General features: G+C 41.8%; 1 protein-coding gene across 6 annotated transcripts in view; it reads left to right on the top strand.

Moving 5' to 3' along the window:
- The window catches only part of ERCC6 (ERCC excision repair 6, chromatin remodeling factor), a 77481-nt gene extending 52355 nt beyond the window's left edge, over positions 1–25126 (top strand). For all 6 annotated transcript variants that reach the window (XM_027595928.1, XM_027595930.1, XM_027595932.1 and 3 more), the window contains 11 exons: positions 3543–3659; positions 11878–11973; positions 13910–14125; positions 14573–14683; positions 15082–15201; positions 15629–15723; positions 17242–17387; positions 17473–18174; positions 19696–19900; positions 20496–20574; positions 21677–25126. In XM_027595928.1, coding sequence (XP_027451729.1) covers positions 3543–3659; positions 11878–11973; positions 13910–14125; positions 14573–14683; positions 15082–15201; positions 15629–15723; positions 17242–17387; positions 17473–18174; positions 19696–19900; positions 20496–20574; positions 21677–22096 — 2307 coding nt within the window. In that variant the 3' untranslated portion in view covers positions 22097–25126. The remainder of the gene's footprint in view (positions 1–3542; positions 3660–11877; positions 11974–13909; positions 14126–14572; positions 14684–15081; positions 15202–15628; positions 15724–17241; positions 17388–17472; positions 18175–19695; positions 19901–20495; positions 20575–21676) is intronic.
- Positions 25127–27673: the final 2547 nt, after the last annotated feature.

The raw sequence follows: 27673 nt of genomic DNA, 5'->3' as shown, positions 1-27673 counted from the left end.
ATTTTATTTTGAAATAATTTCAAACTGAACAGAAGGTTGCAAGAATTATTAAAAAAGTCTTCACTAGATTCACCAGTTGTCAGCATTTCCTAACATTTTGCCACATTTGCTTTATCTTCTTCCTTCCCTCCCTCCTCCTTTCCTACTTCTGTGTACATGTGCACACAAATTTATACTGTTTGTTTTTCCTGACTCATCCGAGAGCAGGTTGTAGACATTATGTCCTTTTCCTCCAAGTCCTTCAGTGTGTATCTCTTAAGAACAAGGACATCCTCCTACGTAACCACAGTAAAAACATCCACATCAGGAGGCAATTTAACACCGATACAATTCTGAGGTCTGTAGTCATTCACATCTTGCCCGTTGTTCAAGTAGTTTCCCTGTCTCTCTAATCCTCCTTTAATCTGCAACAGTTCCTCTAGTTTTGTTTTGCCTCTCGTGACTTCAATATCTTTCCAGACTACTACGGGCCTTGTGTTTTGTAGAATGAGCCTCACTTTGTGTTTGTCTTCCATTCTCTGTGACTTGTCTTTCTCGGTGCTCCACCTCTGCAGGCACGTGCTGTTGGTTTACCCTTCGTGGGTGGTGACAGTTGGTGGTATCTGATTACTGGGGTAAGGTGGTATTTACCAGATTTCTAAACTTCAAATTAACCACTTCCTTTGGAATTGGTAAATCACTTGTAGGGAGAGACTTGGAGACCCTGTAAATATGGTCTCTTTCATCCTTATGTTAGAAGTCTGTGTACTTACCTATTTTCCCTTTGTAGGTATAGGGCTTTGGGAGCAGAGCTGTTGGGTTGTTTTAAGATTTTATTTGTTTATTTGAGAGAGAGAGAGGGAGACAGAGCATGAGCCAAGGGGAGGAGGTAGAGGGAGAAGCAGACGTCCCACTGAGCAGGGAGCTTGATGTGGGGCTCGATCCCAGGACCCTGAGATCATGACCTGAGCTGAAGGCAGACGCTTAATGACTGAGCCACCCAGGCGCCCCTAAATAAAATCTTTTTTTAAAAAAAACACAGTGAAAATCATATTAAAAGACCCTAAGTATACCTCACTCAACTATGTATACACATATGTGTGTTCACCTTGTGTGTATGTGAGTACATACACAGAAAAAACAGGATTTACTTGGAATAGCAGACGATAACAAGTTCAATTAATCAACAGCTTTTAGTTACAGGTAACCTTGTAAATGTATCATTCAGACACTGATTAAAAATTACCCTTGAGATGATGATCAGGTACGTACTATGATTTGTAATACAGAGGTGATAAATTTCCAAAATTTAACATGACTTTACAGCCCCACCAAGGAAGCAAGTACACTGTTTAAATTCTTCCTAAAAATATATGTAGTATGTTAAGGAAACTATCTCCACATCCCCCCCCCTCTACTCACATATTTCTCCTCCAGAAGCACGAGTGAGCGGGATGATAGTGCTGGAAAACCAGGGCTGGGTTGGTGAGTGGCCTGGCAGCTCACATCTGCTCTCTCTCCTGCCTGTCCACCCCCTCGGGAGAGTTCTTCTTGCACCACCCCTCCCTGTCCCTGGCCCACTGTGGTGAACTCACAGGGGTCAAACTCACAGTGGCTAGGGATGGGCCTGTTTTTCATAACCAACTCTCTTCAGAGGAAGAACTAAAACTCTGGAATGTGGTGGCAATGGGAGAGCAAGGAAGACTCAGAAAGCCAGTTTTAGCCTTGATGTCCAGCCACGTTCTCAGTCCAACTTTCCTAGGCAATCCTGTGCTTTAGGCAATAAAGCTAATTCTATATTTACTTACCATCTGCCTCCCTGTCTCTCTGAGTACACAACATGGTAGGAATCCAACTGTATTTCTCTTAATTATCACTCCCAACTTCCCAGTGCCGTGGAAAATGAAGACCAACTGAGCACGTCCATGTTTCCTTCCTATTCCTGACAAGGCAGAGTGACAATTACTCCCCAGTTCTGCCTATTCCAGAGCTGAGGGACCTTAGGCCAGTCACCAAACCAATGAGTCTCAGTAACCTTGAGCAAGAAAGGAGGTTCTTTCAGTTCTTTATTTTTTTCTTTTCGGTTCTGAAATCTAAGCTTAATATGCAAAGCCAGGAAGCAGACCATATTCTTGGTAGTTAATGTTCTTCCCCCTCACCTTCCTCAGCCTAGCACATTCATTTCTCCCCCAAGAAGCCTTTCTTGACTCCCACAAGCTCTAATACTGGATATCTCCCACTCCGCCTGCTTGTGTTCCCTTTCTTTCTGTCTCTCTCTCTGTCAAATAAATAAAATCTTAAAAAAAAAAATTTTATTTGAGTGAGAGAGAGAAAGAGCATGAACGGGCAGGGAGGGGCAGAGGGAGAGGGAGAAGCAGGCCCCCCGCTGAGCAGGGAACCCAGTGTGGGGCGGGGCTCGATCCCAGGATCCTGGGATCATGACCTGAGCCAAAGGCAGATGCTTAGCTGAGTGAGCCACCCAGGTGCCCCATGTTAATTTTTTAACATGAATTTTTCTGTATGTGTTATCATCATGCTTTTTTTATTGTCATTCATTTTGCAGCTAATTTTGTTAAACTTAGACTTTGGTTGGAGTTTTTCCTGTTCCATTAAATAGTAATTTACTAGGTTGTTAAGCCTATTTAGATTTTTTTTTTTAAAGTATCAATAATTTATTGAATTCTTTGTTTGCCTTTAAGGGAGTTTTTCCTGAGCTGTGGGTCTTTGTTTTTCCTGCGTACAGTTAATACGCATCTCATGTGGCTCTGCTCCATTACAGAACCATATGCTCCATCTCAGGCTAGAGTGACCTTTCATTTCTGGGATCATAGGGCTTTTCTTGAACTTACTCTCCTAAGTCCCCAGTGGGCAGTAATCTCTGCTTATTATCTGGTTGCTCCCATGGCTACAGCTTTCCCCCAGAGTTAGCTTTTGATCTTCAGTCTCACAGAGCAGCAGTTCCTTTGTAGCTTTTGGAGAATGCAAGATAATAAACAGAGATTCATTTGAAAGCCGTTTTTTCCCTAGAGGGTAGTCGAGGACTGAAGAAATCTCTACTTTAGGGTTTAACAATATAATAATAATTAAAGCAAAGTATAGAGGAGGAATAGGGCACAAAATGACCAGTTCTTTTGTTGTACACTTTGGTTAATAAGTTTTTTAACTGATGATATCTTCTGAAAGGTACCACCTTCTGGAGTATATGGAACATATCCTAATTTTTCCATACCATTTTCCAACCATTTCCCGCCAATTTTGTATAACCATAGGTCATTAGAAAAAAAAATTTTTTTTAAAGATTTTATTTATTTGAGAGAGAGAGAATGAGAGAGAACATGAGAGGGAAGAGGGTCAGAGAGAGAAGCAGGCTCCCCGCTGAGCAGGGAGCCCGACATGGGACTCGATCCCGGGACTCCAGGATCATGACCTGAGCCGGAGGCATTCGCTTAACCAACTGAGCCACCCAGGCACCCTAGAAAAATTTTTTTAACATTGGAATCAATTGAGAAGACAAATGCATTTGCTAAACATAAGTAATTATTTGCCCTTTTCTCTTACTAAAGGTTAAAACAGCCTATAAATGTGCGTGTGTCCTACGAGATACCATAAATCCATACCTGCTGCGGAGAATGAAGTCAGATGTCAAAATGAGCCTTTCTTTGCCAGATAAAAATGAACAGGTCTGTATATCCAGGAGTTACCAACCCATTCCTAATGCGTGGGTATACTTGTCCATTTATTTTGCTTTTCGTATGCAGAATTGGTGAGGCTAACAGGTGTGGTTGCGGGTGCTGCAGGGCCGCTGGTCTCTGTGTACACCTGCATGTGACAGGTGAGCCTGCTGTGGCATCTGCCCTCAGTCCACAGGCTTTGATCTCTCTCGTATTAACACACAGATTCCTGCAACTGCACTTTCTGAACTTGTCCATTTTCCTCAAGCCCCCAACTCATTCATGCCACAAATCAGAGGTGCCAGGCATGTTCGTGGGAGATAGCAGTGAACAAAGCAGCTCCTTGCTGTCCTGGAGCTCACCGTCATTCTTGAGGAGGGGAATAGTCATAGGCACATACGTCACCCAGCAGGCAGGAGTCATGTGGAGGAAACCCTGAGCAGGGTCAGTGGGGTGGGGCATGTAGGGCAAGGATTTGGGGAAATGGGCTTCTTACAAGGGATGGTGAGAGGTCTCCTTTTTGATAGACATTTGAGCAGAGGCCTAAAGAAGGTAAAGGAAGCGAAGCATGGGGTTTTGGAAAGAAGAGTGTTCCAGGTCAATGGAAATGGGAGGGTGTTGGTACCTCCAAGGACCAGCAAGGAGGGCAGTGTGGCCGGAGGGCAGGAAGAAGGATGAGAGCACTTGGAGGGAGAAGTCACTTAGCTGGCCAGGTCACCACCAGGGCCTGCTGGTCATGGTGAAGACTTCAGATTTTACTGTGAGTGAGGAGGCAGTTCACAGGGAGAGACTGAGCCAAGCAGTGATGTCATCTGACTTAGGTTGTAAAAGGGGCATCCTTTTAAGGCCCATCCTGGTGTTCTGTTATCAACAGGTAACTGCACCCTCTTTTCCACATCTAACAGTAAATACATTGTAGATTCTCAGTGTCGAAACTACAATTTTTTTATTGTTATGTTAATCACCATATATTACATCATTTGTTTTTGATGCAGTGTTCCATGATTCATTGTTTGTTCATAACACCCAGTGCTCCATGCAGAATGTGCCCTCTTTAATACCCATCACCAGGCTAACCCATCCCCCACCCTCTTCCCCTCTAGAACCCTCAGTTTGTTTTTCAGAGTCCATCATCTCTCATGGTTCGTCTCCCCCTCTGACTTACTCCCCTTCATTCTTCCTCTCCTGCTATCTTCTTCTTTTTCTTTTTTCTTAAAATATGTTGCGTTATTTGTTTCAGAAGTACAGATCTTTGATTCAACAGTCTTGCACAATTCACAGCGCTCACCGTAGCACATACCCTCCCCAATGTCTATCACCCAGCCACCCCATCCCTCCCACCCCCGACCACTCCAGTAACACTCAGTTTGTTCCTGAGATTTAAGAATTCCTCATATCAGTGAGGTCATATGATACATGTCTTTCTCTGATTAACTTATTTCGATGAGCATAACACCCTCCAGTTCCATCCACGTTGTTGCAAATGGCAAGATCTCATTCCTTTTGATGGCTGCATAATATTCCATTGTGTATATATACCACTTCTTCTTTATCCATTCATCTGTCGATGGACATCTTGGCTCTTTCCACAGTTTGGCTATTGTGGACATTGCTGCTATAAACATTGGGGTGCACGTACCCCTTCGGGTCCCTACATTTATATCTTTGGGGTAAATACCCAGTAGTGCAATTGCTGGATCGAATGTTAGCTCTAATTTCAACTGTTTGAGGAACCTCCATACTGTTTTCCAGAGTGCCTGCACCAGCTTGCATTCCCACCAACAGTGTAGGAGGGTTCCCCTTTCTCCACATCCCCGCCAACATCTGTCATTCCCCGACTTGTTAATTTTAGCCATTCTGACGGGTGTGAGGTGGTATCTCATTGAGGTTTTGATTTGGATTTCCCTGATGCCGAGCGATGTTGAGCACTTTTTCATGTGCCTGTTGGCCATTTGGATGTCTTCTCTGGAAAAATGTCTGTTCATGTCTTCTGCCCATTTCTTGATTGGATTATTTGTTCTTTGGGTGTTGAGTTTGATAAGTTCTTTATAGATTTTGGATACTAGCCCTTTATCTGCTATGTCATTTGCAAATATTTTCTCCCATTCTGTCGGTTGTCTTTTGGTTTTGTGGACTGTTTCTTTTGCTGTGCCAAAGCTTTTTATCTTGATGAAATCCCAATAGTTCATTTTTGCCCTGGCTTCCCGTGCCTTTGACGATGTTTCTAGGAAGAAGTTGCTGCGGCTGAGGTCGAAGAGGTTGCTACCTGTGTTCTCCTTTAGGATTTGGATGGACTCCTGTCTCACGTTTAGGTCTTTCAACCATTTGGAGTCTATTTTTGTGTGTGGTGTAAGGAAATGGTCCAGTTTCATTCTTCTGCATGTGGCTGTCCAATTTTCCCAACACCATTTGTTGAAGAGACTGTCTTTTTGCCATTGGACATTCTTTCCTGCTTTGTCAAAGATAAGTTGACCATAGAGTTGAGGGTCCATTTCTGGGCTCTCGATTCTGTTCCATTGATCTATGTGTCTGTTTTTGTGCCAGTCCCATACTGTCTTGATGATGACAGCTTTGTAATAGAGCTGGAAGTCCGGAATTGTGATGCCGCCAGCTTTGCTTTTCTTTTTCAAGATTCCTCTGGCTATTCAGGGTCTCTTCTGGTTCCATACAAATTTTAGGATTATTTGTTCCATTTCTTTGAAAAAAGTGGATGGTATTTAGATGGGGATTGCATTGAATGTGGAGATTGCTCTAGGTAGCATTGACATCTTCACAATGTTGGTTCTCCCAATCCATGAGCATGGAACATTTTTCCATTTCTTTGTGTCTTCTTCAATTTCTTTCCTGAGTATTTTATAGTTTTCTGAGTACAGATCCTTTGCCTCTTTGGTTAAATTTATTCCTAGGTATCTTATGGTTTTGGGTGCAATTGTGAATGGGATCGACTCCTTGATTTGTCTCTCTTCTGTCTTGTTGTTGGTGTATAGGAATGCCACTGATTTCTGTGCATTGATTTTATAGCCTGCTACTTGACTGAATTCCCGTATGAGTTCTAGCAGTTTTGGGGTGGAGTCTTTTGGGTTTTCCACATACAGTATCATATCATCTGCAAAGAGTGAGAGTTTGACTTCCTCTTTTCTGATTTGGATGCCTTTGATTTCTTTTTGTTGTCTGATTGCTGTGGCTAGAACTTCTAATACTATGTTGAATAGCAGTGGTGAGAGTGGGCATCTCTGCCGCGTTCCTGACCTTAGAGGAAAAGCTCTCGGCTTTTCCCTATTGAGAATGATATTCGCTGTAGGTTTTTCGTAGATGGCTTTTATGATATTGAGGTATGTACCCTCTATCCCTATACTCTGAAGAGTTTTGATCAAGAAAGGATGCTGTACTTTGTCAAATGCTTTTTCTGCATCTATTGAGAGGATCATAGGATTCTTGTTCTTTCTTTTGTTAATGTATTGTATCACGTTGATTGATTTGCGGATGTTGAACCAGCCTTGCAGCCCAGGGATAAATCCCACTTGGTCGTGGTGAATAATCCTTTTAATGTACTGTTGGATCCTATTGGCTAGTATTTTGGTGAGAATGTTTGCATCCATGTTCATCAAGGATATTGGTCTGTAGTTCTCCTTTTTGATGGGGTCTTTGTCTGGTTTTGGGATCAAGGTAATGGTGGCCACATAAAATGAATTTGGAAGTTTTCCTTCCATTTCTATTTTTTGGAACAGTTTCAGGAGAATAGGTATTAATTCTTCTTTAAATGTCTGATAGAATTCCCCTGGGAAGCTATCTGGCCCTGGGCTTTTGTTTCTTGGGAGATTTTTGATGACTGCTTCAATTTCCTTAGTGGTTATAGGTCTGTTCAGATTTTCTATTTCTTCCTGGTTCAATTTTGGTAGTTGATACATCTCTAGTAATGCACCCATTTCTTCCAGGTTATCTAATTTGCTGGCATAGAGTTGCTCATAGTATGTTCTTATAATTGTTTGTATTTCTTTGGCGTTGGTGGTGATCTCTCCTCTTTCATTCATGATTTTGTTGATTTGGGTCATTTCTCTTTTCTTTTTGATCAGTCTGGCCAGGGGTTTATCAATCTTGTTAATTCTTTCAAAGAACCAGCTCCTAGTTTCATTGATCTGTTCTACTGTTCTTTTTGGTTTCTAATTGATTTCTGCTCTGATCTTTATTATTTCTCTTCTCCTGCTGGGTTTAGGCTTTATTTGCTGTTCTTTCTCCAGCTCCTTTAGGTGTAGGGTTAGGTTGTGTATTTGAGACCTTTCTTATTTCTTGAGAAAGGCTTGTATTGCTATATACTTTCCTCTCGGGACTGCCTTTGCTGTATCCCAAAGATTTTGGACAGTTGTGTTTTCATTTTCATTGGTTTCCATGAATTTTTTTAGTTCTTCTTTAATTTCCTGGTTGACCCATTCATTCTTTAGTAGGATGCTCTTTAGCCTCCGTGTATTTGAGTTCTTTCCGATTTTCCTCTTGTGATTGAGTTCTAGTTTCAAAGCTTTGTCATCTGAAAATACGCAGGGAATGATCCCAATCTTTTGGTACCGGTTGAGACCTGATTTGTGACCTAGGATGTGATCAATTCTGGAGAATGTTCCATGGGCACTAGAGAAGAATGTGTATTCCGTTGCTTTGGGATGGAATGTTCTGAATATGTCTGTGAAGTCCATTTGGTCCAGTGTGTCATTTAATATCTTTATTTCCTTTGTGATCTTTTGCTTAGATGATCTGTCCATTTCAGTCAGGGGGATATTAAAGTCCCCCACTATTATTGTATTGTTGTCAATGTGTTTCTTTGCTTTTGTTATTAATTGCCTTATATAATTGGCTGTTCCCATGTTCGGGGCATAGATATTTACAATTGTTAGATCTTCTTGTTGGATAGACCCTTTAAGTAGGATATAGCCTCCTTCCTCATCTCTTATTACAGTCTTTGTTTTAAAATCTAGTTTGTCTGATATAAGGATTGCCACCCCAGCTTTCTTTTGGTGTCCATGAGCATGGTAAATGGTTTTCCACCCCCTCACTTTCAATCTGGGCGTGTCTTTGGGTCTAAAATGAGTCTCTTGCAGACAGCATATGGATGGGTCTTGTTTTTTAATCCAATCTGATAGCCTGTGTCTTTTGATTGGGGCATTTAGCCCATTTACATTCAGGGTAACTATTGAAAGGTATGAATTTAGTGCCATTGTATTGCCTGTAAGGTGACTGTTACTGTATGTTGTCTGTGTTCCTTTCTGATCTATGCTGCTTTTAGGCTCTCTCTTTGCTTAGAGTACCCCTTTCAATATTTCTTGGAGGGCTGGTTTCATGTTTGCAAATTCCTTTAGTTTTTGTTTGTTCTGGAAGCTTTTTATCTCTCCTTCTATTTTCAGTGACAGCCTAGCTGGATATAGTATTCTTGGCTGCATATTTTTCTCGTTTAGTGCTCTGAAGATATCTTGCCAGTCCTTTCTGGCCTGCCAAGTGTCGAAACTATAAAGGATTTTGGAGATCTGTCACCAAGACTGCTTTCATCCCTGCCTCTTCCCTCCCCACAAACTCATTTCCAAAGTCAACCCTTGATCTTAGCATTCTCTCTACAGGTCTCCCTTTCCTGCCAGTGTCTCAGGCCACAGTGCTCTCTGCTATGTCTAATTCCAAATCCATCAGTTGCTGTGCTGTTTTATTGGTTCTTTTTCATGCTCTCGCTTCTTTGCTCCACATCCTCTTAAATTAGGGCAGCCAGTATCTGACTGCTCTCCCAGCCATTGGCACTCTCCACTCCACTCAGTATCTCACAGCGTCACTGGCTTAGTTTTTCCACGGCTTGTCTTCCTGCTGACGTACCTTCATGTCCCTCTTCCGAACATCAAGAATCCTGATTTAGCTTATTTGCGCCAATTTATTTTCACTATGGAGTCCCAGAATGTCTCTTCTTTGTAATCCGTGTAGCAGCCAAGGCCCATGGCTTGGAGACAGTTCCTGTTTTCCAGACATGTGCCACTTGTCTTTCCATTTGCATGTGATGTTCCCTCTCCCTGGTGGTTTTCCCCCTCCACGGTACCCACCCATCATACCCCCACAGCTTTCCCACAACAGAAGTTGTAAGATTCCACTAGGCTCTTGACTAGAACTCCTTGAGCTCAGGACTTTGTCTTACTACTCACCTTAAAGTGCCATGTAACACCTAAAACTGATTTGCAGAAACTAAGCATCTGGTGAATAATGAGTTCAGTTAACCTTGTGGTTAACAGAGGAAGGGCTTTTCTCTGTTGCCATTGTATTTAAAAGACTGAAATACAAATTTATGAAATCAGGAATTAGAAATACTCAGGTTCATATTTTCAAAAGATCACTCAGGCAGCATATGAAAGCATTGGAAGAGAAGGAAAATGGAGGCAAAGGGATGAGTTAGGTGGTCCTTCCAGAGTCCACAGAGGGCTGGCAGGTGCTTCCCAGGTTTCCTGTTGAGATGCTGGGACAGATCTCCTGCCAGACACTTCAAAAGGACAGAGTGTGGAAGAGGTATTTGTGAGTTGATTTGGGTCGTTCGAAGTGCTCACGGTACATCTGCCTGCCCCAAAGGCAGTTATAAGTGGGCCTCAGGTTCTGAGGAGAGAGTTCTAGGCAGGGATGTAGTTATGACCTCTGAGCAGGGAAGGTGTGAAAGTTATGAGCAGGGATGAGGTTGCCCGAGGCTCATACATGGAACGAGAAGAGAGAAGCTGCAGCACTGTGGAGACAGTATCAGGAGGGGCTAGCTGGGAGGACCGGAGGACTAGGCAGAAAGGCAGTAGGTAGGTTAGGGGAACTGGAAACCTGAGGCTTAGGGGCTCGGTGTGGCTGGCTGCTAGGAAGTCATTAGTGAGCTTGTCCACAGCACTTTCTCAGTGGACATGCCCTCCAGGCTTGTGCTGAGACCAGAAGAGGCTGGAAGGTGAAGATGTGGGGATGGTGATTATACATAAATCCTTTTAGGGAATTTTCTCCATTACTTTTTGGAGAGTCTAAGGTGGCAGAGCACTGTCCAGAGGAAGAGGAGAGGGTTTTTAGATCTGGTATGAAGGTCAGAGGGTTACCCTCTTCCCAAACAGGGAGCTGGCTGTTCCCCTGAAAATAAAGGAAAAAAAGTGAGGTTGATAAAGTAGATCAATTTTAGGGGGTGAAATAGGAATCATGACTGATAGCTTTGGTTTCTGTTTTTGATGTTTTTTTTGTTTGTTGTTTTTTTTTTTTTTTAAGATTTTTATTTATTTGAGACAGAGTGTGCAGGAGCAGGGGGGTAGGGGCAGAGGGAGAGGGAGAAGCAGACTCCTCATGGGGAGGGAGCAGGGAGCCTGATGAGGGGCTCAATTCCAGGACCGTGGGATTATGACCTGAGCTGAAGGCAGACATTTAAGGCGTCCCATTTGATTTTTTTAAAGTAGAGATTGAATCAAAGGTGGGTAGGTCAGTAGGTGGCTTGGGGAGAATGAGGAGTGTTGTCACAGCCATTATGGGTTTACAGAAGGGGCTGAGCAGGGAGTGCCTGGAGAATTCTCCCGGAGATCAGGAGCAAGACACTGCCCAGATGGGTGAGGTTCTCCAGCAGTGCTCAGCACTTAGCATAAAAGGAGTAGAAAAGGCAGGTGTTTGAGTCAGTCTTCATTTGGAAGTTTACAAGGCAAATGTAGTGGGTGGCAAAGGGGTAGCTGAAGGAAAATGTCTTGGGTTTATGACTAGCCAAGGAATAGAGTGGACATGAAGAAAGGATTGAGAGGCAGAAAGTCAAGGAACATTCTGGCATGGAGTAACAGGCATAACTGGGCTGGGAGGATGGACAGGTCTGGTAAACTCGTGGACCTGTGCTTTGGCCTCCAGGATAGGGTCTCTGGTCAGGTGTGCTGAAGTGAAGCATGGGCGAAGGGCAGGGGCAGTGAGACAGTCTGAGCACTTGGAGGCTAGGGTGGAGGAGGGCTTGTGCATCTGGTGCTGAACTTTGTTGTGGGAAGGAAGCTGGTATTGGGGGAGTGTTGGGTTAGTAGGTGGGGACCAGGAGGTGGATGGATGGCAGAAGTGGAGGGGCTGATGAGAAGGGGTAGCTGTGTCTTTGTTTAGCTCTGAGATTTGGCTTTTTAAAATAAGAGTTACATGGTTAAAATTGTACACATTGTACTTTTTTGATTAGAAACTTTGTTGATGTTTTAATTATTTTATTAATTCTCTGGGTTTTTTTTTTCTATCCCCATAGGTCTTATTTTGCCGTCTTACAGAGGAACAACATAAAGTCTACCAAAATTTTATCGATTCCAAAGAAGTTTACAGAATTCTCAATGGAGATATGCAGGTCAGAAATGAATTGTAGAGCAGGGAAGTGGGGGAGGAAAGGAAGCTAGTACTAGTCATGTTTCACAGTTACCTCTTGGAAACACTTGGCTGTGAACCATCTCTTAATTCAAAGCCCTTCCAGAAGTAAGAGAATGTGCAGTTACATTTGAGCACACTTCCTTTTGTCTGCATTGCAGCATGGTTATACTTGAACCCCACATCACGTGGTCTAGCAGAAGAGTAGTGCTAGACACAGGATCTGTAGTGGTGAGTCCTGCAGGGATGTCTGGTCCTATGCAGGATGCAGGGAAGTGTCCCCAACTGCTGGGGTTAGCAGAGGCATGAAGGAAGAATTGTTATTATAAATGTTTGTGTAAGTAATAACATAAAATAACATTTTATTATTAACAATAATAATAACAGCATTATTGGTAATACTCAGCAAAAGATGTTGGTAAAGGTCTGTTCAATAAGCATATGTAGTAAGTTTCTATCAGCATATACTTTGAAGCTCCATATGAACTATTCAGTTTCTTTGTGCTTCAGGGTCTTAAAGTGTAAATTGTGTTCTATTTATTAGACACATAAAACTTCCTTAGTCTTGGGTCTGTCCTCATGGGAGGTACAGCTGAGTAGCAAGCATCTTACTCTCTGAAACACACTTCCCTTCTTATAAACAGAGGTCGATAAAGAGATGAGTGCGGGTGGCATGGCTGCCTGTGTCCCATCATGTCTGCATGCTTTTTCTTCCAGAGGAAGTCATTTCAGTTCTTTTAGCCATGGCTCACTATTTCTTTTACTTCATCAATCACTGGCCTCAATGAGAGGTTCTTAAATCATTCACATTTATTCATCTCTCCTAAATCTGCCCTTATCTTCACGTGCCTCCAAGTTGTGAAGCGTTAGGTGGTCTAGATTAGCACTGGCCTGTAGATATAGAATGCAAGCTGCATGTGTGATTTTAAATTGTCCTAATAGTCATATTAAAAAAGGTAAAGAGAATTTTGGTAATTCTATTTAACCTGATCTATCTAAAATGTCATTTTAATACATAATCAAAAATTTTAAATTATTCATGACATATTTTACCTTTTTTTTTAAACTGTGTCTCCAGAATTGGATATTTTACATTTGCAGCACATTTCAGTTTAGACTAGCCTCCTGTGGCTTGTGGCCACTGTATTGGAAGCACAGATCTAGAGGCAGACAGAGGAGTTACAGATGACTCTGGGGGAGTTCTGAAATATTCCTGATTTGTTCACATTTTTTATTATTTAACTTGTTTGTTAGTAGAACTACCATACTTTCTGATTATTGGCTTAACTTACGGTTTATCTTTTCTCCTTGAGCGTTTGTACTCATGAGCTTGATTTGAGTCACACTTGGAAAGCTGTGAAGGATGCCCTCCTGCTGGGGCCTGGAGGGCAGGCACTCCCAATTTCCTGTGCCCTTCTGCTGCGTGAACCACCCCCGTGAACCACCCCCGTATCTTTCCCATTTGTGTATTTCCCATGCAGATATGTTTTTGTTTCTAGAGAACTTACCTTATCAAGAAAAGATGAATGAAGGTTGATTTCTTCTAGCTCCTAATATGCTGAGAATAGGGAGGAAGCTAAGAAGCTGGTGAAGAATTACTTTTTTTTTTGTTTTTAAGATTTTTAAAAATATTTATTTGAGAGAGAGAGAGGGAATGGGCAGGGAGAGGAGCAGAGGGAGAGGGACAAGCAGACTCCGTGCTGAGTGCAGAGCCCGTTGCGGGGCTTGTTCCCACGACCCCGAGATCATGACCTGAGCCTAAATCAGGAGTGGATGCTCAACTGACTTGAGCCATCCAGGCACTTTTTAATTACTTTTTAATCTGTGTTACATATTGAATGGCATTCTTCCCTTCCTTCCCAAGTGAATGTTATTTTACATGGCATAATCCAAATGCACGTAATTCTTTTATACCATAGATTTTCTCTGGACTTGTAGCCCTAAGAAAAATCTGCAACCACCCTGATCTCTTTTCTGGAGGCCCAAAGAATCCTAAAGGTATTCCAGATGATGAACTAGAAGAAGATCAGTTTGGATACTGGAAACGCTCTGGGAAAATGATAGTAGTTGAGTCCTTGTTGAAAATATGGCACAGGCAGGGTCAACGAGTATTGCTGTTTTCTCAGTCAAGACAAGTGAGTATACAGACCTCATACAAGAAACAATTTGGTTCTTTAAGACTTATAACCAGTTATTAAGAAAATGAGATATAATCTAAAATAATGATTCTAAAAGCAAATTCACCTGCTGATACTGAGGTGGCAGCCTACAAATCTCTTTGGGAGCTTGGATCTCTCTCTAGAGTTGGTGCCTAGAAGTTGGCTTTTTTAAAAAGTTTATCATGTGATTCTAGGGTGTGAGCAGGTTTGGGTCTGAACTTAGATAGATGCCCTGTAAGAATTAGCAATAGGGAAATACCAAAAATACTCTCGTAGAAGTTATATTTATCTGCCTCAAAGCAAGAAGCCCCTTTTAATTTAAGCCTGTTGGGGAAGGTGTGACTGTTTAGACAAACGTGGACCTCACTGGAGGTGTGTATTTGATTTTTAAAACTCTTATCCCCTTCCCCCTCTCCCAAACAGATGTTGGATATACTTGAAGTATTCCTTAGAGCTCAAAAGTATTCTTACCTCAAGATGGATGGTACCACTGCAATAGCTTCAAGACAACCACTGATTACAAGATATAATGAGGTAACAAGTGAATTTAACAGTAAAGCCAAGTAGTGCCTCTCTGTGCAGTGGAAGGAAGAACTGCCTCACCCACCTGAGCCCTGCTCCATTGGGGATGGGCAGCGGGTAGAGGGAGACTTTCTGCTTTTAACTCAGTGCATTCCTGGATGGTGTGTGTGTGTGTGTGGGTGTGTAAACAAAGAGTATATATTCCTTCTTGAAAAGCCAACTCTGAGATATTGCCAATATAATTGGTATTAAAAACGAGCCGTGAGATGGCATCTTGACCAGCGGTCTCTAGGACATAACCCATCCTTTGTATTGGAAGAGGTTTCCCTGTGTAGAATATGTAAAGACAGAGGGGAAGAGCTGTAACTAGTCTTAAATGTGCATAATGAATGTTGTGCGTCTTACTCTAGGATACATCCATATTTGTGTTTCTTCTGACCACTCGGGTGGGTGGCATAGGAGTCAACCTGACGGGGGCAAACAGAGTCATCATCTATGATCCTGACTGGAACCCAAGCACAGACACACAGGTAAAGAAGTGTGCAAGTGGCAAACAGTTGAGTGGCCAGCCCTTAGGGGCCTTTGGTGCCCCTGTCAGCTTCCACATGGAGCTCCCATCTTGGTTGTTGCCTAGTCCTCAGCATGGAGGAAGACACCGTCTAGCCTCACAGACAGGAAGAATCTTCAGCAGTTTTATCTGTAGCATGCATCGCTACATCTAGGGTACAAAGAGAGAGTGCAAGGTTACAAACACACATTGTTTTTCAGGTAGAGGTGGCTCAATCTATCTTTGAGATTTGCCTTTTTATCTTCCTTAATGGGCCTGAGGTGTATTTAGTGTCATTAGGCAGAATTTTGGCTCTGGCAGGGGGAGGAAGCAGCTGGCTGTCTCTGTTTCTTTTAGTAAGCGCTTGTCATCAGGAAGGGCGCTCGTTGAAATGCATCTCTCTGCCATAGGCCCGGGAGCGCGCATGGAGGATAGGCCAGAAGAAGCAAGTGACGGTGTACAGGCTGCTGACTGCGGGCACCATTGAAGAAAAGATTTACCACCGGTTAGTGCAGATGGTGGCCCGCTCCGTGACCGGAGACTGCTCTGCTGGCTGCCGCCCGCGCGCCATGTAGCTATAGAAGTATGCCGCCCGGGCTGAGCTGGGAAGGTTTTAAATGTATTGCTTTGAAAAAGTGTTTTTATCTTAGAGCAATAGTTACTGTAACTTAAAGGATATGTGAGGGGGTTTTATTTTTCCTTTTTGTATTTTTTCTTTCTCATTAAAGTAAGCTTAGATGACTTATTGTGAGTTTTTAAAAAATGTCTTTGAACCTGATCATTTTTCTACCTTACTAAACATCAAGGACTGCTTATGTGTAAACTTCATCTTAATTTTTATTTAAGAGAAATGTATATACCTTCTATAGTGTACCGTCTTTTTTTAAGAAGTGACAGAGTTGAGATACGGGAATTTTCACACACCATGCAGCTGTGATCTGCGTGGGTAGCCTGGTGGTCTTTGACTCAAATGCCCCTGAGGGAGAGGTTGACTAGGACACCTGTTTCTTTTTCCATCTCTCTGTACAACGAGTAGGGGTATAGACAAGGGTTCCTTTAACAGTGGGGTGGAGATACGGCCACCTTCTCCCCCTCCTCTGCCGAGACTTTATTCTTGAACTGCACCCCCTCTCTTAAAGGGAGGCTCCCTGCTTTCCACCACGCACTGGGGCACTCCCTGATAGGTGTGTGTTCTTCAAGGCCTTATTCTGAGAGGGCAAGAGACAAGCTGTGTCCTGTGAGGGAGAGCTTCCTCTTAGACATGTTACAGCCTTGGGGTGGGGAGGTGTGGGGGGAGGGGGGAGCAGGCCTGCTTTGTGGCGGCGTGTGGGCAGGAGTGATGATGGTGTGGAGCTTCAGCTAGAGTGTGAATCAGCAGAAGGTGGGTGAGATGGCTCCAAAGGAAAGCTTTGCAAAGGCCAGGTAAGAGCGTTTCCAGAAACCCATCACAGAAGGGTTCTGAGGAGGGCCGGGCAGGGGACCCTTGGTCCAGGAGTCCCGGAATCCAGCTCTTTCCAGCTCAGAGAGGCTGTGAGTCACATGATTGTATGCAGAAAGGTGATCCCTGACATGTGATGGATCTTGGAGATTGAAAAAGCTCACTGGGTATAAATAAGATGCTCTTTGTGATTTAAATTCTGTCAAGCATGGGAGACCACCCGATATTTTACGTACTTTTTTTTTTTTTTTTTAAAGATTTTATTTATTTGAGAGAGAGAGCACATGAGAGCGGGGAGAGTCAGAGGGAGAAGCAGACTACCCACTGAGCAGAGAGCCCGATGCGGGACTCGATCCTGGGACTCCAGGATCATGACCTGAGCCGAAGGCAGTCACTTAACCAACTGAGCCACCCAGGCGCCCTTTTATGTACTTTCTGAATTGTAATTTTCCAAGGAGAAAAGCTTGGGGATGATTTAGACATTTGTTCAGCTATAGTTATCGTATCTCTCATATTGTTTTATAACTAGGATTTTGAGGTGCAGCTAAACATTGTTTTATACCAGTTCAACTTTTATCTTTTTAGACAAATTTTCAAACAGTTTCTGACAAACAGAGTGCTGAAAGATCCGAAGCAAAGGCGATTTTTCAAGTCCAATGATCTTTATGAGCTGTTCACTCTGACGAGTCCTGACGCATCCCAGAGTACTGAAACAAGTGCTATTTTTGCAGGTATTACATAAAATATGTTCACTTAAAATAATAAAGTACAGAAGAATTATGTCATGTAACTTGAGCGTGTTTTTCCCCTTTGCAGGAACTGGCTCAGAAGTTCAGGCTCCCAAGCTCCATTTAAAAAGAAAACTTCCGCCGGCCTTTGGAGCAGACCGTAATGTTCCAATATGCAAAAAGTTTCCTGATTCTAATGTATCCACAAACGAGGCCACATCATCTAAAGAGAAATCTACAGCTATAGGAGCTGAAGTGAATGCAGTAACTTCTGATCCATGCAATCCTTTGAAAGATGCCCCCCAAACCCCTAGAACTCCACCTGGCAGTGATGGGCCTAGAGAAGACATGAACACAGTGTCTAGGCTAGAGGAATCATCCGTGATTAGTGGACATGGGGATTGTTCAGATTCTCTGAGAATCAGCAAAATGGACGGGCTGTCTAGTGAGGAAAACATCAATGAAAAGCAGGGTCTTTCCAACAGAAGAGAAAGCTGCCAGGCTCAGACAGAGCCTCTTTGGGAGAATAAGCCATCGGAAAGTAATTTTTCTAAGCACAAGTCAAAAACGAAACATAGTGCACTGGAAGAAGAGCCCCTGGAGCAGCATCGGACACCAACACAGAAGCTGAAGAGCCCTAAGCATCGCAGAGATGCCAAGTTTGAAGGAACTCGAATTCCACACCTCGTGAAGAAAAGGCGGTACCAGAAGCAGGACAGTGAAAACGAGAGTGAGACCAGTGAACAGAGCCATGATGATTATGTCTTGGAAAAGCTTTTCAAAAAGTCAGGTAATCTTTTTGCTAAATTTGCTGCAGGTGTGCTAGGAACAAGTGGAATAGGCTGTTTCTAGCAGTGGCAGCCTTGACTCACAGGGCAGAGTGGGCTCTCAACTGGAAGTATCTTTTCTTCTCTAAAATTCAGATTTGAAATGTATCGACATTTTGAAAATCGTATTCACCTCTCTTTTCTGAAGACCTAGAGGAATTTGAAACTCTGGAGAACAACAGTCCTTGACTTACAACCACACACAGGAGGGGTGTAATGCTTTAAGTAGGTTTGTACTACTGAACGGGTGATAGGAAGTTTTTGTACGTGGTGTATTTACCTGATTTTCCAACCACAGGAGATTAAAGTAACAGCCATGGGGGAGAGGCAGGGGCAGGCCAGGGCAGACACTCTGGAAGTAGGAAAGCTAGCTCGCTCACATCAAGGGAGAAGACTCAGGAAAGCAGACTCAACAGTTGCTCAGAACCGGGGAGGACAGGCAGTCCTGCATAGCTTTGTCATCCTTGGGGGTGTTGTCTTGTTCAGGCCTTGGCACTCACTGGGTTCACAGTGTGATGGCCCCGAGTTACCAGACATCACTGTTCGTGGTTCTCGGTGTGGGAAGGCCAGGTTTCTGTACAGCATTTCAGAAAGAGACCATCTGGGCCTGATACTTTTTTGTAAGGTAGTTTATTGGTAACTCTTTTTTCTATAGTTCCTGGTCTTTTCCTAGGAAATGATCTCTTTTGTCTAGTTTTCAAGTTTTATTTGCACAGAGGCATTGAAAATCTTCTTGTAACAGTTTTTTAAGAATTTGTTTCTGTTTCAAGATAATTTCTCTCTGGTCATTTCTAATTTTGTGTATTTCCTCCACCCCTTTTTTGGTCAGGTTAAGCTAGTGGTTTATTTTGTGATTTTTCTTAAAAACATAAACCAGCATTTTAATTTATTAATTAGATCTATGGTTGTTCTCTACCTCATTAGTTTTTGCTTTTATCTTTATTACTTTCTTCTTTGTGCTTTTGTTGTGTTTCAGTGAGTTTTTTTGGCTTAATTTTTATAAGACTCTTTGACTTGGAAGTTTAATTCATTTGTTTTTATTCTTTCATTTCTATGGATATATAAATATTTAAGGCTGTGAATTTTCCACTCATACCTGCATTAAATTCATTTTCATGATCATTACTTTTTAAAAATTCTATAATTCTGGTTTATATTTTTATATTTTTCCCTTCAATAAAGAATTGATTAATAAGAGGTTTTAAAATTTTCTGGATAGCAGGGATGTTGAAGTTGTGGTGACAAAGGCATTATGCTTCAATTATTATAAAACAGGTAGTGAATAGTTCCTACCTTGTAGGGTAATGATGAAGGTGAGTGGCAACGGCATTTGTAAAGTTCCTGGGTCATGATAGTCACCTTGGTAAATAGCTGAAAGTGTTCATTATTTTTTCTCTACCCACAACATACTAGACTATACAGAAGAAAAATGTGATTGTGTACAAACTGAAACAATATGTCATGGTTTCTTTTGTTCTTGCTAGTCGGTGTGCACAGTGTCATGAAACACGATGCCATCATGGATGGAGCCAATCCGGATTATGTGCTGGTGGAGGCAGAGGCCAACCGGGTGGCCCAGGATGCCCTGAAAGCGCTGAGGCTCTCCCGCCAGCAGTGTCTGGGAGCGGCGTCTGGTGTTCCCACCTGGACGGGCCACCGGGGGGTTTCTGGCACACCAGCGGGAACAAAGTAAGAGATTATACTGCTTTGCCCTGCATGGGAGGAGGCCATACCGTCTAGGCTAGGAATAGAGCCAGGGCAGGTGTGGTAGAAAATCTCTCAGGGAGGGATTGGGTCGGCCAGATTTGCAGGACTTGGGGAAAGACATAGAATCTGACCTCCTTCCTTTACATTGTCCCCTGCTTTCCGAAGCTGAGTTTTCAGGGGAAGGAGACGTGATCTGTTTTGTTTAAGAGTTGATGTTAAAAATAAGAGACACAGGATAGTGATTACACTTTAATGAGATGATTAGCTGGTGTTCCGCAATCAGTAATGACTGTGCTATTTGGTATACTGATTTAGAATAATCTTCCTACCTGGAATTTGAGGATAGTTTCCATCATATGTTGAACAAGATACTGAGTGGTTCTTACTTGAGATGCATCAGTTACTTCCTAGGAGAGTAAAGTAGAAAAATTGAAGGGGATGAGCGTCATGGCTATCAAAGAATAACCTTGCAGAAGAAAACTTTTCCAGGAAAAGATTAAGTTGTTGAAAGGGCATTTTCATCTCTTAAGTCACAAAAGCAAACATTCTATCTACTGTGATTCTTTTCCTTACTTAGGAGTAGATTTGGTCAGAAAAGGAATTCCAGCTTCTCTGTGCAGCATCCTTCTTCAACATCTTCAACGGAGAAATGCCAGGTAATATGATAGCCTAGCTGCTTTTCATGTCTGAGACTTGCGTGATTGAATTGCCATGAAAATTTAACCTGATTCAGATGGGAGGAAAAACACTGGCATAATGACACCTGGTATTTGTTTTGTAGGCTCTGATTAATGAAGCATTTTCATTTGAAGCTAAAAGGACCAGCCAACTTTGTAAAAGACAGAGTCTTAAACTCAAATCTGTAGCAGAATCTCTGTTTTGCCCCAAGAAAATGAACACGGGGGATAGGTGATGTGAGTTGCTGCCCATGCAGCCTGCTCCATCCGGAGGTGAAGTACCAGCTTCAGAGAGCACTACCCTCTAAAATGAAGGTTGAGAAAACCCCCTCAAATGTTGTGTGTAATTTACTAGCTGCTGGAGCCTTGTGCCCGTCTCTCCCTGTCCTGTGACCCCCTGGGCGCCTTGAGTGCTTCACTGAGTAAAAGATCAGACCAAACTCTGTTATGCAGTGCTCTCTCTTGGGTCTTTTCTGGTCAAGGGTTATGTTGCTGATAAAAGTTGAAGACTCCCAAGTTCAGATTCCTATTTTTTAATAACCTTTTTTGACTTCCCATGTTATGTTCTTTTAGCAGTAGAAATGTTGAAAAAAAGTTAGATTTGTGTCGTTGTTCTAGGGCAACTCACATGAGGCGTAAAGTGGGAAGAGTCAAAAGATTTAAAAGTGAAGAGAAGGAAGCACAGTTCTGCAGTTGTTCCTTGTCCCGCAGTGCCTAGATCGGGGTGGATTTGGGAGGAAGAACGGGAGAAGCCTGCGGAATCCGCACCTCCTGGAACCCGCTCTCCCACCAAAGGGAGGCTTGTTGCCCGCCCCCCCCCCCCCCATACACACATAGAATGGTGATGAAGTGAAGAGTGCAGTTTGGGGGATTTGGGTGTTTTCAGAAATGTTCTTTAATGGTGGGTGGATTTCAGTGCTTGACTTGCCCCCTCCCTTTTTCTTCGGCGATCTCATTCTTTCCTGTCAGCCTCACTGCCTTAGGCTCAAGTGTTCGTTTATGGCTCCTCAGGGCTTTGGGGGAAGTAATGGCAGCATGAACTAGAAGCTGACGTGTCACTGCAGTGGTCTTCTTTCTCCAGGATGGTGTCACAAGAAAGGATGGAAAGGATAATGCTTCTGAGCACTTCAGTGGAAAAGTGGAAGATGCAGAGTCTTCACCCGGGTCCCTCTCTTCGTCTTTACTGTTGGCTAAAATGAGAGCTAGGAACCACCTGATTCTGCCAGAGCGGCTGGAAAGTGAAAATGCGCACCAAGAGGCATCTGTTCCACCATCCTCCACCACTGAACATGATGACCTACTGGTGGAAATGAGAAACTTCATTGCTTTTCAGGCCCGTGTTGATGGCCAGGCCAGCACTCGCGAGATACTGCAGGCGTTCGAATCCAAGTTATCAGCCTCACAGTCTTGTGTCTTTCGAGAACTGTTGCGAAATCTTTGCACTTTTCATAGAACTTCTAGTGGTGAAGGAATATGGAAGCTTAAGCCAGAATACTGCTGATCAACATTACTTTTTAAACTTTCAGTTTCCTAATGGAAATGTCTATTGATTATGGGATTAATAATCATGTTCGTCAACAGAAGTTTGCTGCATTTGATGTTTACTTTGAATGATATCTACCTCATAATTTAAAACTTTAAGGAAGAAGAAATTCATCTCTAAAACTTAAAAGTTTTAAAAATATGTGGGTTGATTATTTTATTCTGACACTATGAATTAATGTTGCAAAATCAGGGACCTAACAGTTAATCCTTGGATCACATTTGTTCCTTTACCCAGAAGATGCCGTCAGGGAGCACATTACTGCTCATTTAGATGTTTGTAGACCAGAAATCTCAAGAATTATTTTTACTGGTGCTAAAAACATGTCTTATATTCAGTCAGACCTGTTCAATAAATTAGTTCACCAGTATTTGATAACAGATACTTATTTTTGGTGCGTAGCTTTTAAACGTTTAAATTTATTTGCCACCCATAAAAAATGAGACTTACTGTCTTTTGAATATATTAATTGCCTTTAAATAGTCTTCCTTTTAAGGTACTGTAAATTGGCAGGTATTTTTCATTAGTAAAGCATGAAATAGCTTGGTAATAAATGATGAGACCTGTACTTGCGGAAGGTTGTAGTGTACTCAGCTTATATTGGCTTACCTTTAAGCAAAGGGCATCTTTTTACCCCCTATGGGGACTCTTGGTTTTAGGAAAATAAAATATATTATCTTAACACAAATCTTAAGCAGAACCAAAAGTGGGTACAAATAGAACACACACATGCACAGAAACATCACTCCAGACCACAGCTGATATGCCATGATTGCCATGTAGTGACCACCACCGTGGCCCACTTTCTCTGCTTGTGCGCTGGGAGGTGACTTGGAGCATTTTTAATTTCATTTATTGTTTGCTTTTCTAAGGATGCTGATTACTTTGTATTGGGCACCATTGTTCTCCTTATGTATCATCTTCTTTCCAGTTGTTTTCACCTCTCTTTGTCCTTTGCATTCCGTGACTCTCCTGTACTAGACATTTGGTTTTCAGCTGTTTTCTGGCTGTTGCTTATGTGTTTATAGTTCTGTGATGGTGTCGTTTTGATCCTCAGTTTGTTTTCCTAGCTTTGATATTCTTGTTTCCTTCTCTTTGTTGTTTTATCATCTCAGCACTGAAGTCTGGTTTTCTTAAATTCATTACACTGCTTAAATTTCTTCTAGAGCTGTCACAATGCAGTTTGTTTCTTGGGTTTGTTCTCTGTGGCATGTTTTTCCTCTCTGCTTTTTCTGTATCATGCTTGCCTTCCTCCCATGCCATTTCTTTACATCTTGCTTATGTTGCAAGTGAGCAGCTCTGTCCATATCTGTATGCTCTTCCCTGTGACCCAGAGAGAAGGGATTTGGGTTTGGGGGTTGGGAAGAGCCTCTGCTGGGCACCATGCAGCTCTGGTTGGAGGATTTGCATTTTACCCCTCTGTTCGGAGATTTTGTTAAATAGCTCGGGCCAAAGAATCCCTCCCCCTAGGCAGGAGATGTCATAGAGTCATGATTCCCACCAGGATTTTCTGCTGCCTTTTTTTTTTTTTGAATTCTGGCTTACTCATTTTATTCTGTTTTTAGAGTGATTTATGTATTAGAGGAAAAAGATTCTATTATTTTCTTCAGTCTGCTATCATTATCTAGAAGTCATAGAAGGGATTTTTAAACAGCTCAATAAATCCTAAACTTGAGAATTTGGCTCAGAAGGGAGTCAAAACTCATGACAGTTTTGTTTCTGGGAAGTTCTTTTTTTATTTTTATTTTTGTAATCATTAGCCTGTAAGAAAATTGCTTCCCTCTTATTCTCAGATTGAATGCAGTTCATTATCTTTCTGAAATCTGAACTCTACTGAGAGAAGTTTTTTTTTTTTTAAAGATTTTATTTATTTATTTGAGAGAGAGAGTGAGAGCACGAGCAGGGGGGAGGAAGAGGCAGACTCCCCACTGAGCAGGGAGCCCCATGAGGGGCTCGATCCCAGGATCCAGAGATCATGACCTGAGCCGAAGGCAGACTTAACTGACTGAGCCACCCAGGCGCCTCAAGAGTGAGAGAAGTTGTAGCCTTCTCATCAAATAGAAAATGCCATCAAAAGTTATGCAGTACAAGCAGGGTGGTCCTCACTCTCGTTCTTGTCTCAGCTCTGCCACTGGCATGCTAGGACCTTGGGCAGGTCGCTGTCCTGCCTGTTTCTCAGTGTGGGCATCTGTAAGCGTTGTCATACCTCCCAGGTAGAGAGGTTTCGAGGAAGATACTCTAAGTGTAATATTTTTAACAATAGAGAGTAACTTATTCGTTTAGATAGAATCTACTTTTTGGAACTTTAAAAACTTTGTACAATGTAGACAGATTTAATGTATTTAACGTGTTATATTGGTATCAAGCTACAATAAAGGATTTTAAAATTTTGTGAAATTTTAAAACTTCCTAGTTCATACGTGAATATACTATCACCGTTTAAAAAATTTCAGGCAATTATTGTCTCCTCACTGTTGTTCCTATTCCAGCGATAAGGACTATAGTTAGTGTGTATTTATTCTTCCCAGCTGTTTTTCCATGCATTTGCAAATACATGGTGGCAGAGATTGCTGCTGTTATAGCATTTCCCCCTTCTTCCTTTACTGATGATTTTCTGGAGTTTTACCTGGACGCCTGGCAGGTGAAGACTCAGCTTCCCTGCCTCCCTGATAGTTAATTGTGGCCCTGTGACTGGGCAGTGGGATATGAGTGGAACTTCCAGATTGGGCCCTTAAATAAGGGATTGGGTGTATACTCCTCTTGCTGGCTGAGATTCTGGGGGGACCTTAAGCAGTGATACGGGAGCTACAGAGGTTGTGTGTTGAGGCTGGAGAAGCTGGCCTGCAGCCTTGAACTGCTTTCCTTCTACCTGTTACTTAAGAGCAAAATAAATTCCTGACTTGCTTAAAACCACTGTCTTTTGGAGTCTCTTTATCACAGAAGTAGCTTTGTTTTATAGGTGTGATTTAATATATAAATCCCGTGGACGGGATTATATATTCCTTACTGTTTTGCAGCTAGCTTTTCATTTAATGTTATATGCAAGACATCTTTTCATCCCTGAAATTATAGCTCTACCTTCATGGAACTGCTGGATTAAAAATGACATAGATTTTTAAAATTTTTAGAAATTTTTTAATTTAAATTCAATTTAATTAGCGTACACTGTATTATTAGTTTCAGAGGTAGAATTCAGTGATTCATCAGTTGCATACAATGCCCAGCTTTGCCCATTACTTCAAGTGCCCTCCTTAATGCCCATCACCCAGTTACCTCATCCCCCCATGCCCCTCCACTCCAGCAACCCTCAGTTTGTTCCCTAGAGTTAAGAGTCTTTTATGATTTGCCTACCTCTCTGTTTTCGTCTTTTTCCTTCCCTTCCCTATGTTCATCTGTTTTCTTAAATTCTACATAATTGAAAAAAATGACAGATTTTTAATTTTAATGGATGTAGTGAAACTGCTTCCTTCCATTTACACTCCGTAAGAGGACCCATTCTCCACAACCTTACCAGCAATCAGTCTCGGGAGGTTTTTTTTGTTTTGTTTTTAACCAATCTTATGGTTGAAAAGACCTTGTTTGAACGTCAGTTACCCTGATTACTTACACAACCAAACACCTTCATGTTTTTGGCTATTTGTAGATCTTCTTGAGTGTTGCCTGCTCACATCACATTTGTCTAGTTTTAAAATTGGGTTATAAATCTTTTAGGGTCTCTCCCCGCAAACAAAAATGAAAAGGCGATTACCCCCAATTATTACTGAAGCTTTTCCTTCTTCATTCTTTTCTCTGTTCATTCTTCTCTCTACCCATCTGAAATGCCAAGGTTATCATATGCTAAGTTGTCTCCTCCTGGACAGTGGATCCAGATATCTATTCTACCAACCACACTCTTCACTGTTGACTTTGAGCTATGTTTCGCTATCTACAGGCAAGTTCCTAGTCCTTCCGGCCTCTGCCCCCATTGTCTTGTGTATTTCCTGTTCTGGGTAAATCTTAGAAGCAGTTTATTATGTTACTAAGATTGTGTTGTTCTTTTGATTGGGATTGCATTTGTTTATTCATTGATTTGAGGATAATAGACTTTTTCAAATTAATACAATTTTTCCCATTAGGATCATGATAGGTCTCATTTTAAAGTATTTTATATTCTTGGATAAAATTTTAATAATGTTCTTCATAAAGGTCTTGCCACATTTCATACTAGGCTTATTCCTAGGTATTTTATAGTTCTTTAGTTTTGGTTGGGGTTCTTTCTTACATAAAAATGTGGAGAATTAGAATATCCATGTACCTACTTTGCATATGATGTCATTTAACATAGAGAAGTTTTAAATTTAAGTATAGTCAAATTCAGTCTTTTCCATGTTTTGTTTCCTTATTTAAGAGTCCCTTTCCTAATCTGAGGTCATGATTACATTCTCATAAATTTTCTTGTAAATTCCATATGGATAGTTATTTTTCCTAACACCTCTAAAAAAAATAGCCCATCCTTTCCCTCTGATTTGTGAAGCTATATCTATGATTATATCAAACTTTCATATAATTATGGGAATATTTCTGGGCTCTGTATTGTTAAATTGGTCCACTTAGCTAACTTTGGCAATAACTCATTGTTTTATTCATTGTAGCTTTATAATTGTTTCTCATATGGTAGAATGATTCCCCTCATCTTCTAAAAGTGCCTTAGTTCCTGGTTCCATGTAAATTTGGGGATCAGGTTGTCACATTTAGATTTTTACTTTCAAAATTGTGATGATTTATACAGATTATTTGGGGAGGATTGCTTATGATCTTGAGTTTCTCATCTATGAATGAGACATATTACTCCATTTTTAGTACATATTTATTATGAAGACATATTTCCACTATATCTTTCACTTATAATAAGGTCATGCACATCTTATATTTATGTTTAATTATCCTACGGTTTTGGTTGCTATAGTAAAGGACATTAAAAAGACATTTTCTAGTTCATAAGAATACTGTTGATTTTACATATTGATGTGTTATCTAGCAGTCTTGCTAAACTATTTTACTGCAGTTGATTCTCTTATATATTCTAGGTATTCTAAATATCATCTACAAATATTGTCAGGATTGTCTCTTGCTTTTCAGTACTATGACCTCTTATTTTTTTCTTACTTAACGTAGTTCCTCTAGCCCAATGTTAGCCAGGAATGGTGAATAGTGTGGCCAACTGTGTCTTGTTCCTACTCGAATGAAGAATACTTCCCATATGTCAAGCATATTTGTGCTGTTTCTGGTTGATAACTTTTATTTTATTAAGATTTTATTTATTTGAGAGAAAGCCCAAACAGGGGAGAGGGAGAAGCAGGCTCCCTGCCAAGCAGAGAGCCCAGTGCAGGGCTCCATCCCAAGACTCTGGGATCATGACCTGAGCTGGAGGCAGAGGCTTAACCGACTGAGCCACCCAGGCACTCCGGTTGACACTTTTTTTTTTTTTTAAGATTTTATTTATTAGCTGCCATCTTGCGTCCCCGCGTGTGTGCACCTAATCTCAGCTGGTCCGCC

Source organism: Zalophus californianus, chromosome 15 (genome assembly GCF_009762305.2).
Source record: "Zalophus californianus isolate mZalCal1 chromosome 15, mZalCal1.pri.v2, whole genome shotgun sequence".
NCBI classification, from domain to species: Eukaryota; Metazoa; Chordata; class Mammalia; order Carnivora; family Otariidae; genus Zalophus; species Zalophus californianus.
The sequence above is the reverse complement of the archived record's forward strand: the minus strand, read 5'-3'. Positions and strand labels throughout refer to the sequence as shown.